At 41.3% G+C, this 12,603-nt stretch overlaps 7 protein-coding genes and 1 non-coding gene across 8 annotated transcripts; 3 read left to right on the top strand and 5 right to left on the bottom strand. All coding sequences in view use genetic code 12, as the record gives it.

Annotated features, from left to right (window-relative positions):
• Positions 1–120: 120 nt before the first annotated feature.
• On the bottom strand, positions 121–1,314 carry FAL1 (ATP-dependent RNA helicase; the record flags this gene model as incomplete). The annotated part of the gene is made up of 1 exon (XM_002616944.1): positions 121–1,314. The coding sequence occupies one exon, from the start codon at positions 1,312–1,314 to the stop codon at positions 121–123; it is 1,194 nt and encodes a 397-aa protein (XP_002616990.1).
• A 158-nt stretch (positions 1,315–1,472) lies between these two features.
• FOB63_005361 (putative uridine kinase) lies at positions 1,473–2,192 on the top strand (the record flags this gene model as incomplete). Its single annotated transcript, XM_002616945.1, has 1 exon — positions 1,473–2,192. One exon carries the CDS (start codon positions 1,473–1,475, stop codon positions 2,190–2,192), a length of 720 nt encoding a protein of 239 aa, XP_002616991.1.
• Positions 2,193–2,259: 67 nt separating this feature from the next.
• On the bottom strand, positions 2,260–6,585 carry FOB63_005360 (uncharacterized protein; the record flags this gene model as incomplete). Its single annotated transcript, XM_002616946.1, has 1 exon — positions 2,260–6,585. The coding sequence occupies one exon, from the start codon at positions 6,583–6,585 to the stop codon at positions 2,260–2,262; it is 4,326 nt and encodes a 1,441-aa protein (XP_002616992.1).
• A 673-nt stretch (positions 6,586–7,258) lies between these two features.
• On the top strand, positions 7,259–8,470 carry FOB63_005359 (putative aminopeptidase; the record flags this gene model as incomplete). Its single annotated transcript, XM_002616947.1, has 1 exon — positions 7,259–8,470. One exon carries the CDS (start codon positions 7,259–7,261, stop codon positions 8,468–8,470), a length of 1,212 nt encoding a protein of 403 aa, XP_002616993.1.
• A 136-nt stretch (positions 8,471–8,606) lies between these two features.
• Positions 8,607–9,014, bottom strand: RIM1 (Rim1p; the record flags this gene model as incomplete). Its single annotated transcript, XM_002616948.1, has 1 exon — positions 8,607–9,014. The coding sequence occupies one exon, from the start codon at positions 9,012–9,014 to the stop codon at positions 8,607–8,609; it is 408 nt and encodes a 135-aa protein (XP_002616994.1).
• Positions 9,015–9,154: 140 nt separating this feature from the next.
• On the bottom strand, positions 9,155–9,943 carry FOB63_005357 (uncharacterized protein; the record flags this gene model as incomplete). Its single annotated transcript, XM_002616949.1, has 1 exon — positions 9,155–9,943. One exon carries the CDS (start codon positions 9,941–9,943, stop codon positions 9,155–9,157), a length of 789 nt encoding a protein of 262 aa, XP_002616995.1.
• Positions 9,944–10,829: 886 nt separating this feature from the next.
• Positions 10,830–10,901, bottom strand: FOB63_005682. The gene has a single exon. It is a non-coding gene; the product is annotated as a tRNA-Trp (tRNA).
• Positions 10,902–11,333: 432 nt separating this feature from the next.
• On the top strand, positions 11,334–12,539 carry FOB63_005356 (uncharacterized protein; the record flags this gene model as incomplete). Its single annotated transcript, XM_002616950.1, has 1 exon — positions 11,334–12,539. One exon carries the CDS (start codon positions 11,334–11,336, stop codon positions 12,537–12,539), a length of 1,206 nt encoding a protein of 401 aa, XP_002616996.1.
• Positions 12,540–12,603: the final 64 nt, after the last annotated feature.

Raw genomic sequence — 12,603 nt, 5'->3', positions numbered from 1 at the left:
CTTATTTCAATTTTCCTCTTTGTTGTCCTTTCCTGTATTGGTTTGAGTAAATAATTGCTTCTAGTGTTTATTTTTATGTGCTTCTGCGCAAAGTGCGGTTGTTAATTTGAGCGCAGAGGTTCAAAGGCTGGATAAATCCAGTGGCATTTCCCTAATACGGATCTTGTAGTATCTTTCCAAATCCTTCATTTCAGCAACATCATCCTTTGTGATTAAGTTTATCGCCACTCCTTTACGTCCAAAACGACCCGAACGTCCGATACGATGCACGTAGTTCTCCTTGTCTAGAGGCAAGTCATAGTTGATAACTAATGAAACCTGTTGCACATCGATTCCACGTGCCCATACATCTGTCGATATCAAAACACGCGAATTACCAGTTCTGAAATCGTTCATGATCGAGTCTCGCTCCTCTTGCTTCATATCACCATGCATTGAAGAAACAGCAAAATTAGCTTTCCGAAGTTGGTCTGCAAGCCAGTTCACTTTGCTCTTTGTGTTGCAAAAAATCACTGCTTGCGTTATTGTCAAGGAATCGTACAAATCACAAAGTGTGTCGAACTTCCACTCCTCTTTCTCACACTGGATGTGATACTGTTTGATTCCTTCCAACGTGACATCTTCCTTTTTGACCAAAATCTTCACAGGATCAGTAGTAAACTTAGAAGTTATCTCCAAAACTTCTCTGGTGAGTGTGGCACTAACCACTACTACTTGAACAGTAGACGGAAGATGACGATAGATTTCGTAAATTTGCTCCTTGAAACCTTTGGTCATGAGCTCATCGGCCTCATCCAATATAAGCATCTGAACGTTCCTAGTAGCCAAGTTTCTTCTCTTAATGACGTCTAGTACTCGACCAGGTGTCCCGCTCACAATATGTTGACCTTGGTTAAGCTTTTTCAAATCATCGCCAACCTGTTTACCTCCTATACAAGCGTGGGTATGGATGTTCATATATGTGCCCAAATTTCGAATAACATTATGGATCTGAATAGCAAGCTCTCTAGTAGGCGAAAGTACCAACGCCTGACATTGGCGTACGTTCCAATCGATTGCCTGAAGCATACCGATCGAGAATGTGGCAGTTTTTCCTGTTCCCGATTGTGCTTGAGCTATGGTGTCTCTACCCGAAATAATCTGCATGATAGCCCTGCTTTGAATTGCAGACGGAGCTTCAAAGCCATATGCATAAATACCTTTGAGAAGCTCTGGTTTTAACTTCATGCTCTCAAAAGTGGCATGCACTTTTACTCCTTTCGTCGACTTTGAAGAAAATTCAATTTGAGCATCCGCTGAACGATCAAACTCCATCCTGTTTTCTAGGAAAATGTTAATTCAAGTATGTCAAAACTTAATGTTTGTTGGATAGGCGCTTTAAATTGTGCGATGGCATCGCACTCCACTGTATACTAGTACATACTTACATCAGAGGAATCAGGATACTTTTCTGCAAACCATAGGTTTTAAAAATGACTGGCTCAAATGCACTCATCTTAATTGGTGGAGGGCATTATGTCGGTAAGGAAGAAATGGCATTATGCATCAAGGAGAATGTGGAACAGCTTGTGAAATCTTCTGTCACAATTGAAGTTATCAACATGGAAATGTACAAAGATCCGCATATAGTTACCACTTCCCAGGGAGGAAAAAATGCTGCCATTACTGTCGGAGCAAATAGGCTGCTTCATTTGAAGCCCTCTCGATTTGATTTTGAGGCCCTTAAAAAGGATTTGCGCTCAACCTTGGCCACTGGCAAAGATACCGAGCAAAAACTTGTCATCGTTCACGGTCTTTATGCTCTCTACGATAAAGAATTATGCGAAATGGCCCAAATAAAGGTTTATGTTGGAGGAGATGCAGACAATAGACTCATAAGATGGATTAAGAAAGAAGTGTTGTCCAACAGTCTGAACCAACCCATGGCTTTAGAGCATGTCATCAACTCCTACCTTCATGGAGCAAGAGATGAAATGAGAGACTATATTTTCCCCACGAAAGAAAGAGCCGACATTATTTTTCCGAGGGGGACGGAGACAAAGGCGGTGGCCTTGATTGCTGACGGCATCCTCGCGTTTTTAGGCTCTTCTCCCAGCCTCGAGTCAGCTGCCTCTATGCTCCGACCAACTGAGTCGACATTTCAAACTGAACGTTTCAATAATGAAAAGGGTAAGTACTACGAACTCAATTAGTATTTAATCCAGAGCTTATCTCTTTATCTTCTTTTCCTTTTAATCTATACACTTGGACATGTGCCCATCAGATAAATGTATTGTGTGTTTTCACCCATTTGTGGATTGGATCGTTCTCAACACTGTATTCCGTCATTGTCACGATCACTTCGCTCGAAACCGCGTCCTTTAAGTTCTTGTCATTGTGATACCACTTCTGGATTAGATACACCATTTCACTCGACTTGAGGAACTTTATGAAGCCAGAGTACATGTCGTACGAATCATGCTCTATCATAGACTTAAGTGTAACATAAAGCTTTTCATAACTCACTCCTGCATTGACAAATGTGTCCACGATTGCCCCTGTTGGAGGCTTCTGAGTAGCCTCATCTTCTTCGACAGCATTCTGAACATATTTGCACATCAACTTGATCAATCTATCCACAGGGAAGACAATGTCATTTGTAGACAATTTATGACCAACTCTCGCAAGAGAATCGCTGATTAGCATGTACAATGGTTTTGAAGTCTTTGAATTCGTCATGAAATCATGATAGATCCGTTCAAAGTACAATTCCCAACGCTTATAAATGTCATCCGGGTTTCTGTAATCTGAAACTCTGAAAATGATAAAACAAATCTCGTAGTAACCCAATGGGTCAGCATATGAATTAAACAACTCGCTCGCAGATTGGACCTTGAAATTTAGAGCTTTCTCTGCAACTTCTTGATTTTCCTTATTGATCCGCTTATCATTCTTGATGGTATTCAAAAGATCGAGTTGGATGTTCGCAACTTCAAAGAGCTCTTGTATCAAAGCAGAAAGTTGGATCATTTGTTGTCTAAGGCTTGGTGGGCATGTGCAGTTACAGAACCCATTTGCTCTAGACAAGTACTCGATTCTTTGCTTCAATGTCAAATTGAATTGTGAAATGGCTAAGGAATACAAGATCTTCGCAGCCGGAAAATATTGCTCTCGCTTGGCGTGATAGAACCATAACAACTCTGTCAACGCAAGATCGTTTGAGGATACTTCCTCCAAAAATGGTAAAATGTATGGGGTTTCCACGGTCAAAAGTCTGTCACTGCAGCCTTGATTAATGAACCACTGGTAAAACTCGTAATGAAAAGCTTTGTCAGTGGATGCAAAGCAAGTATCATATGTTGCATCTCTCAACTCAATAAAATCATTGATGAGGAGCTGATTGTGGGTTTCAGTGACTTGAATAGCCTTCACGTCCAATTTCGTAAGGATTTTGAAAATGAGATCGTACAACTGAACTCTTCTCTTCTTGTTTTCGGCGATCTTCTTGGTCATATCATTGGCTGAGTTTTCTGAGCTTGCATTAAATAGGCCCGTAGGTTGACCATTTGGTAAGCCATATAATCTTTTAGCAAGCTTTAGTAAGAATTCAACTGCGCCCGTAAAAAAATCTAAAGACAACATAATATCAATAGAATTTTCGATGTTTTCTAGAGTCAATGAGTCGCTTGCTTGCTCGAAAAGTGCCACTGCATTATTTAAGCATCTCACCTTCATCTCATTATCTCTGCTACCAATGTTTTTAGCCCTTGTCAAGTTCTCGATGGCTTTGAAAATGTAAACATCGTCAGTCGAACAGAAAGATCCACAGCGACCTTGTAAAGAAGAAGCAATCAAATCGATAGACCCTCCTTTAAGTATATTTTTGTTTATGATGGATGACAACAAATCTTTGATAAGATTCTTGACCTCTAGACTAGGTAGTAATAAGTCCTTGAATGTCAATGTCAACAAGTTCAATTGGTTAGTGGTGGCCAAATATTTGAAAATTTCATTGAAATTGTTTTGATTCGATTGAGTTTCTTCAATCAAAACCATCAAAAAGGAAAGAGCTTCTTTCATAGAGTTTAAGGAACGGATAATCGACGTGAAAGCGATGTGCTCGGCCCGAGTACAAACTTCATTGTCAACCTTTGTAGGGTCAGAGCTAAATCCTGGAGTGTTGAGACTTGGAATCTTGTTGAGGTTTTCATTAAAAAATTCCAAAAGAACAATGACAGAACCAATGAAGAATTCCACTTGAGATTTTTCGATTGCCAATCCCTTGATTAAAAGATTATCTTCTTTGATCGATGCCACTTCAACAGAGCCCGTGGGAAGGATCTTGATATGAGGTAAAGGCTCAAAGACTTTACGGTTCCAGAAGTCTCTAAACAATCGAGAAATCAACAAACACGTACCATAAAAGCGATCACTCAAAACAACCTGCTCCACCATCGGCTGATGCTCTGATGGCTGGATAGGAAGGTGTGATTGACCGGTACTTGAAGGTTGCGAATTTTCAACTAGTCTTGCATTGTTTCCAGCATGAGAAAATAGGAGAGAAGCCTTCCTCTTGAACAAATCATTGGAATTATGGTGACCATAGGAACATGCTAAGTACAACAATGTGGAACACGTTTCTTCATATCCATTCTCGTCAATGAAGTTTTCAATAACTTCATCCTTGAGAGAACCAATGATTTGGTCCGCTGTACGGTATTGGTATACTATGAGGCCATAGTTTGTCAAAACTGCAAACTGAAGTGGCTTCTTCGTGTACTGTGATGCAAGAATATTGGCATAACCATTTGGTGTATCCGAGGCATTCATAGAAGGTGTAAGTTGCACAATGTCATGGATGTAAACAGGATTCTCTGAGTTGCGAGCGCTGCTTTCGTTGATGTTCACAAACTCTGCATCTTCAACGAGCTTGTTGTTGTGCTTCAAGAATCCATAATTCACCGAACTAATGAAGAGCCTATCAGACCCCTTAGTCTTTTTAACTGCGATGAATGCACCTGGACTAATGATTTTAGCGAATTTCGTATTTTTTAAAAGTTCAGAAGTTCGTTGATTCGATACTGTTTGAGCAACGAATTGTTTGATTCTTGTGTACGAATCTAATTCTGGGTTCATCTTTGGCGTTTCCTTTGATGGGGGAAATCTCATCGTCACAACCGATAATTTTAATGATGAGTTAGCTTTAGTTGCAGTGTATAAGAACGAGGAAAATCCTGGACTAGATCCTAGTTTCAAAAGAATTCTGTTGCCATAATTCGTGATTGCAATAAGTTGCACGTTAGAAGATTCTTTTTGAGAGATCGCTTGAATACTGGCGATTCTGAATTTCAGGAATGATTTGAAATTAGCTGAGTCTGAAAAGATTTGAGAAACGGATTTGAAAATCTCTGATGGAGTCAATAAACTATGCTGGGAGAACTGCTCTTGATGAGGGGATAATTTGTACACTCTGATAACAGACTTGTTCGAAAGAGTGTACAAGATGTTCCTTTCTGCGTCAATTTCCATCTGAGAAATTGCCTCGGGGATTGAAGAAGCTTTAGTAGCCCCTTCAGTTCGTTTGTTGCTAGTTTCAGTAAACAATTCATACCCTGCAATTTTCCCGATTGGAAGGACAGAAGACAACCCACTTTTAGTAAGGCAAACTTTGTCACATTTATTTTTAATGAATGTTCCCAGACTGGAATAGTCAAGTCTCCAGACATTAACGCCATCCCCTTCACCACAGAAATAAATGTCATTTGTGACCTCATTCTCTATGAATTGATTGACAATCAAACCTTGTGAGTTCACTGACAAATTTGGGTTGTAGATGTCCAAAGTGTTCAAGGTTTCATCATACTTGATCACGTAGATATGAATATCCAAAGTAGTTGCAATTAAAAGCAAATGGCTAACTTCCTTCAAGAATACTCCAGCTTTCGGTTTCACGATCTTGACGGTTAAAATTGAGTGGCGTATCTGATCGATGGTTAGAAATTGTGAAGATTTATTGAAGGAAGACAGTGGCGCTTTGTAATTCCAGAAAACTAATTTGTTGTCAACCACAATCCATGAACGGTTGATTTCGGGGAAGAGGCCCATTTTCGTCAGGCACTCAGTTGTGTTGTACTCTTCGAAAAACTTGTCTGGCAAATCAACTTGAGAGACTTTCTCAAAGCGAGAAAAGGCGCCCAATCCATTCTCTGCATCAAAGTAGTAGTTATCCACACCAGAGTCCTTGTTCAAATAATTAGGTCCATACAAATCGCCTGGCACCATCGAATCGATTTTGATGAGATCTGTAATGTACTTTGATCCTAACCTGAGAGGAGGAAGATTGCCAAAGTTAGGTACACTGATTTTGTAGCTTACATCATTAACTGAATCCAAAACCATTGGAAGAAAAAAACGACGAGGCTGGTCTTTGGATAATCCTGATTCATTCCCTCCCTGTTGGAACTGGAGAGTGTCCAACCCGTCATTGTTGATTTTAAGTGTTGGTGCAATGAACTTCGCGTCCGTGTTTCCAGATGAAGTACCTGACGGCATGCTCTTGCCGTTTGAGGTAGACCGGCCTGGCAAAACCGAAGTCAATATACTCATCGGAAGATGTGATAGAAACTGTGGTTTGAACCTTGGTGCTCTGTAACAGAAAAAAACAGATCCAAATGAGAACTGCACGACTCTGTGAGTGCTTCGCTGATACAATAAATAAGACGCCAACTACATGGTATGCTTACCGCTAGATACAATACAAAGGCAGTTGCATAGCCACTAACATTAATGAAGTTTTTTGCTACTGCTGTTTGTTTCCACCTTGGTGCATCATAGTTATTCTACATTTTTGATTCAGAAGTATATTACAAGTAGTTCAATTATTGTAAGCAGTGAGAGATCACTTAGGACTATTGTGAGTTAATTAGATCCCATAACCACGATTTCAACATTCTTTTAAGAAATTTATTGTTTTTTTTTTCAAGTTTTTCATCTTTTTGAGTATTGTATATGTCTAGTTCTGTTTAAATTTGACAAATCCTTAGGGACAATAAGAAAGGAAGTAATGTCATGAAACAAGATTTGTGCTTCTTTGAACACACCTAGATAGAAAAACCAATATGAATCGTGATATTTATTTGGAAAGAACATTACATCTTTTTTTGGATAGTCTCCAGCACTGTTGTAAATGGCAGTACCACCAGCTTGCTTGTCGTACCTGCACACGAAAAAATGGAGTAAATGATAAAAGGAATTTATCGTCTTATCAGTTTTTGCTTCAATGAAGTTGATCGCAATTTTAGCCGCTTTCATCGCAGCTAGTGAGGCAATAAGCTTTGGAGTATTGGACCAGAGCTTGGGCAGAACACCTGATCGTGTGATTAAAACTGGTCCTCTGAATTTCGAGGTTGTCTCTGAGGCAACAAAACTTGAGTACCGCAGACAAGGAAAACGATTCATCGACGTCACTGAGTCTGTATCAGTGCAAGATGCCTATGAGAAAGGTATGATCTCGGGGGTTGGAGAGAACAACATTCTTACTGTTTTCTCCAAGCAAGTTGAAACATTAAAGAAACCGATTCCATCGTACAACTACCCAACCAATACGACGCAAAAGAGCATTGTGGGGCCCCTTCTTGAAGAAATCGATATCGAGCGAGTCAAGTCCAACTTGGCCAAATTTACGTCGTTTTACACTCGTTACTATAAGTCTTCCACTGGTTTTGACTCTGCCAATTGGCTCTACGACACAATCAATGAGATTTTGTCCATCTTGCCTTCGAAGGCGTACACGGTGCAAAAGGTCAAGCACAATGGCTGGGACCAATACTCTATTGTGGTGAGTCTTGTGGGCGAGAAGAAGGAGAAGGTTATCGTGGGAGCGCACCAAGACTCTATCAACTTGTTGTTCCCCAACTTACTTGGCGCACCTGGTGCAGATGATGATGGTTCTGGAACAGTTACCACTTTAGAAGCACTCAGATTAGTTGCAGGAGCAATTGCAAAAGGTGATTTTACTCCACATAATACGTTGGAATTCCATTACTACTCAGCCGAAGAAGGAGGATTGCTCGGTTCTATTGATGTGTTCAACAAGTACTTTGCTGAGAATGCTACTGTAGTAGGTATGCTTCAACAGGACATGACTGGATATACTGCGGGCACCGTGGACCAGGGTGTTGAGCCCCATTTTGGTTTGATTACTGATTACACTTCGACTGGACTCAACGACTTCATTAAACTCGTGATTGGCGCCTACTGTGGAATCAGCTACCATGAAACTAAGTGTGGCTATGCTTGTTCTGACCATGCTTCAGCCTTAGAGAATGGTTACCCTTCGAGTTTCTTGATTGAAAGTGAGTTCAAGTACACCGCGAAGCAAATCCACCTGACTATGGATACGATGGACAGATTGGATTTTGAGCATGTGAAAGAGCACATCAAGTTGACCGTGGGCTATGCTGTGGAACTCTCTGCAGCCCACAAGTTATAATTGTGTACAGATAAATACCTGCAGCCATCAAGTAGCGCAATTATCCAAACAGAACCGGTGTCATAATACCACAGTATCGGACAAAATTACATTAGAGTACATACATCTATAGAAACAATAGGCCAGTGAGTTTCACTCACGCGTCAGATTCCAACTTCTTTGGGAAGCGGACAACATCAAAGTGAGTCTGCTTCAAAGTGGTGACAATGTGCTTATTTTCACCGCTTTCATCAACAAGCGCCTTTTGCTTCACATCAGCCTCCACGTACAATTGGGCTCCACTTCTCATGTGGTTTTGGAAAAACGTAACATGCTTGTCATCGAAAACAGAAATATTGTACCAGTCAGCAACTGTGTTCTTTCCCTCTTCAGCATTTTGTGGCGAGTATCTGTTGACAGCCAAGGAGTAAGTAATAAACGGAACACCATCCTTGGTTTCTCTGGCAGTCACATTTCCGATGGTACCAAGCAATTGCATCTTGGCAAAAGCGGCACGCGAGGCAGAGCTGCTAAAAGTTCTAGTGAAGATGGCGGATTTCAACATAGGGATTGATATTAAGACTTGAAGGCGGATATCTGTAAACGCGCTTTCATGTTAGACGATTCTCTCACGTGCGCGACTCAGTTCTATAACCGTGTCTAGGCCCAAAACGGGGAATAATTACCATTTATTACCTTACTACCCTACAAATCGTTCCACGATCCACCACCACACATGATCATAGAAGAAGACGTGGCTGTGTCCGAAAATTCGACGCTCTTAAACTCTGGTTTGTGCAAGTTTGTTCTTGCAAGAGTGTTCACAACATAATCGTTCACCAAAGAACCTTGCGACTTAAGCAAGTTTTGCCATTGTAGTAACTCGATCAAGCGAGTGAACAAGTTGGAATCGGACTTTGCATATCCATCCCGTGTAAGTGACTCTTTTAACATGGCACTTGCTTCCTTAAAGCGAGCAAACTCGGTTTGCGACATGTGGTCAAAGTACTGTGCGCCGTAAAAGTCTGGGACATGTCTCAAAATTGACTTATCAAGTAGTTTCTCCACAAGGTCAGCGTCCAAGTCCCATGACGCCATATTGTCAGACACTTCAGTCTCCGTTGCGCGTTGCCATTCGTTAATTCGGTTTGCAAGGGTGAGATCATCAACCAAATCATCATCTTCCTCGTACTCGTCCTGTCCATCTTTTGTGAGCCCGCTTGCTGATTCTTGTCTATTCTGTTGTCCTTCTTCCTCTCCCCCTTCATTTCCCTCCTCCTCTTCATCTTCCTCCTCCTCCTCTTCCTCCTCCTCTTCCGTCGTAGTAAGAGGATTGTTGGTGGAAAGAGACAACACATCCGGCTCTAGCTGGCCTGTTGGATTGAAAAGCACCCACAGTGACTGGGACTCAGAAAAGATTGAGGAAGCATAGTCCTGCGAGGTTGCTCTTATTGGAGCCCTCCGTCTAGTGCCAAGTGTGGAGTTGAAAGCCATGATATTTTTCACTTCAAAGCAGAGCGATTATAAATTGACGTTAAAAAGACAAAACGATGTGAAAAGAAAACTTGAGACAATCAGACTTTGTTCCGCTGTTATCTACTATTGGAGCTATGTGGGCTTTATCTCGCAGCCTGCAGATACTTTACTCCCTCCTACGATAAAGCAATGACCAATATCAACTTTGCACGCTCTTTCCTTACCCAAAGTAGGACCCAACAAGAGAGCAACAAACTTATATACGACTCAGTGATACCCCATTTTGAAAAGTAGAAGAAAAAACAAATAGAGAAGTGTGAATAAGTGTGAAGATGCAACATGATGAACAAGTGCTACATGACGCCACAGTATGGTTGGCCACAATTCTCAACATCCTTTAAAGCAAAGAAGGACGAAATTAAGTACAGACATATGCTGAAGGGTCTAACAGGTAGGCACACAATGTTCCTTTTGTTTTGACCTTTGCTCTTGCTATAGCATTGACCCAAAGACCCAAGAGCCAATGCAGGATTGGGTTACCCGCGAGTGCGCAGAATGTTATTAGCTTAGAGAAGAAAAAAATTATTCTCGTTTGTTTTCTCACTAGCCCGTTACACAGCTCAAGAGTGACCTTTTGGCCCATGTAACGAGTTTGCCTAAGCTTAATGATGATAATTCTTTTGACTGAATTTAATGAAGATATTATTAATTCGAAATTAGTCTTTCACCCCTATCTGAACGCTTTTGGCAACAAGGCACCATGTATTCGAAACATATTGTTGGATGAGCGCGCAATAACGCATCTTCTTCACGTATTTTCTCCGTGACAAAAATCTTAGTGGAATATTAACAATCGTTACGGACCAGTTTTCTTGGTAAAACAGTTGGGCGTGCCAAAAAAAACTGACACGGACAGGAATCGAACCTGCAACCCTTTGATTTGGAATCAAAAGCTCTGCCATTGAGCCACCGCATCACTTCTCTGTTAAAATTGAAGTCACAAAAGTTCTAGTTCAGCATATTTAATACCGTACAGCAGCGCAACCATTTCCGATCAAGTTCCACCTTGAATAAGCCAATAATACTATTTCCTATACAATTCCTCGACCTTACCTTTTTTAGTCAACACATCCCATAGTCCTTGTTGCGAAAAAAGTACAGGTAAGGCAAGTAGCTACACAATCGTCTGTCGGAGAACTGTTTTGAACTACATTAGTATATTAGTTAGAGAATAGATGCTCTGAATAATGAAGACCTAAGAAATTTGTGATATCGAACATGGTCTTGATCAGTTTCGAAAGAACAGGCAGATATTACATCCTGCATATTGGAACGTCCGAAGGAGATAATAAAAATTGGTTTGTCCTATCTACTCAGTCATCAACTCAGAGGTTCGTTTTCCAAAACCATGAAGATCCATCATTTTGGCTCCGCTTTCCTTTTTGGAGCTGCCGTATGTGCGCAAAATGCGGCTGTTTATAACTTTCCTCTTAACAAGCAATCACAAGAATCCACATTGGTGTCGGTGGAAGATTCTGTCTTGTACTTTGCCGACAAAGCTGGAGTAAGCGATTACTATTCTATCGGCGACAATGATGATGCAATCAAGTTTCTTGAGTCGGTCGGTAGTGACGATGAAAGAACAGAAAGATCGAAGTTGCTTGTCATTGTTAAGGGTGTGGAAGAACCAGCAAAGCTTTTTGGTACGGACCCTTTGTTCGAAATCGGCATTAAGAACCGAAGCAAAGAGTCCCACAAGCTCATGCGTGCTCTTTTAAAGGACATCCCACAACAGGCCGCTTCCGATAGTGACAATGCCAAACCTAACGACCTAGGCGCTGGTGTCTCCTACATCTCTCCAAACGGTGCTCTCTCTCACGAAAAGGTTGCGTTTGATGATGCGTATGAGAAATTCCTGGCAAAATTGGCCCATGGATTCGACATTGGAAATGTTCCTCAAAAAGTTCAAGACATTGTTGGTAATGTGAAACAATCAACAGAAAAGATACTCGACGCATTTTCCAACAGCATTGTTCAGTTATTGAGTATTGTTGAAGCTTCTAAGGAGAACCTGTTGCTCATTGTGACTTTGGACTTAAGGAAAACAGCTGGCTCGAAGTCTCAAAGAGATTCAGCTCTTGACGCATTATTCTCTCAATTGAGCGGTGCTTCCGACAAAATCGACACTACAGTAGTTGCCCTCGGTGCTAAAAAATCGGGATGCCATGGAAAGTTGGCTGGTAAGAGGTCAGACATTCAAGCTAGTGCGTTCGCCAAGAGAGGTGCCATTGCGGCAGAGTCATGCTTCAGCGACAAGGATGAATGTGACAGCTCCACAAAAGGGTGCAACAATCATGGTTCTTGTGCTGAAGTCGCATCTGACTGCTGGCAATGTGTTTGTGTCCCAAGTGTTGACAAGAAAGCATCTAAAACTACCAAGTGGGCCGGCTACGACTGCAGCAAGAAAGATATTTCTTCTTCTGCTCACCTCTTATTATGGACTTCTGTCGCATTATTGGTCACTTTGGCTGTTGGAACCAAACTTCTCTTCAGCGTAGATAGCGAGCCATTGCCTGGTGTTTTGGAGGCTGCTACAGTCAAGAGATCCAGCTGAGCGCTGAGTGATCCAGCTACCGTTCTATAATTTTTAGAGTAGAGAGACGTGCTCCGATAAAATA

The sequence above is a fragment of the Clavispora lusitaniae genome (assembly GCF_014636115.1).
Source record: "Clavispora lusitaniae strain FDAARGOS_655 chromosome Unknown tig00002663_pilon, whole genome shotgun sequence".
Lineage (NCBI taxonomy): Eukaryota > Fungi > Ascomycota > Pichiomycetes > Serinales > Metschnikowiaceae > Clavispora > Clavispora lusitaniae.
The sequence above is the reverse complement of the archived record's forward strand: the minus strand, read 5'-3'. Positions and strand labels throughout refer to the sequence as shown.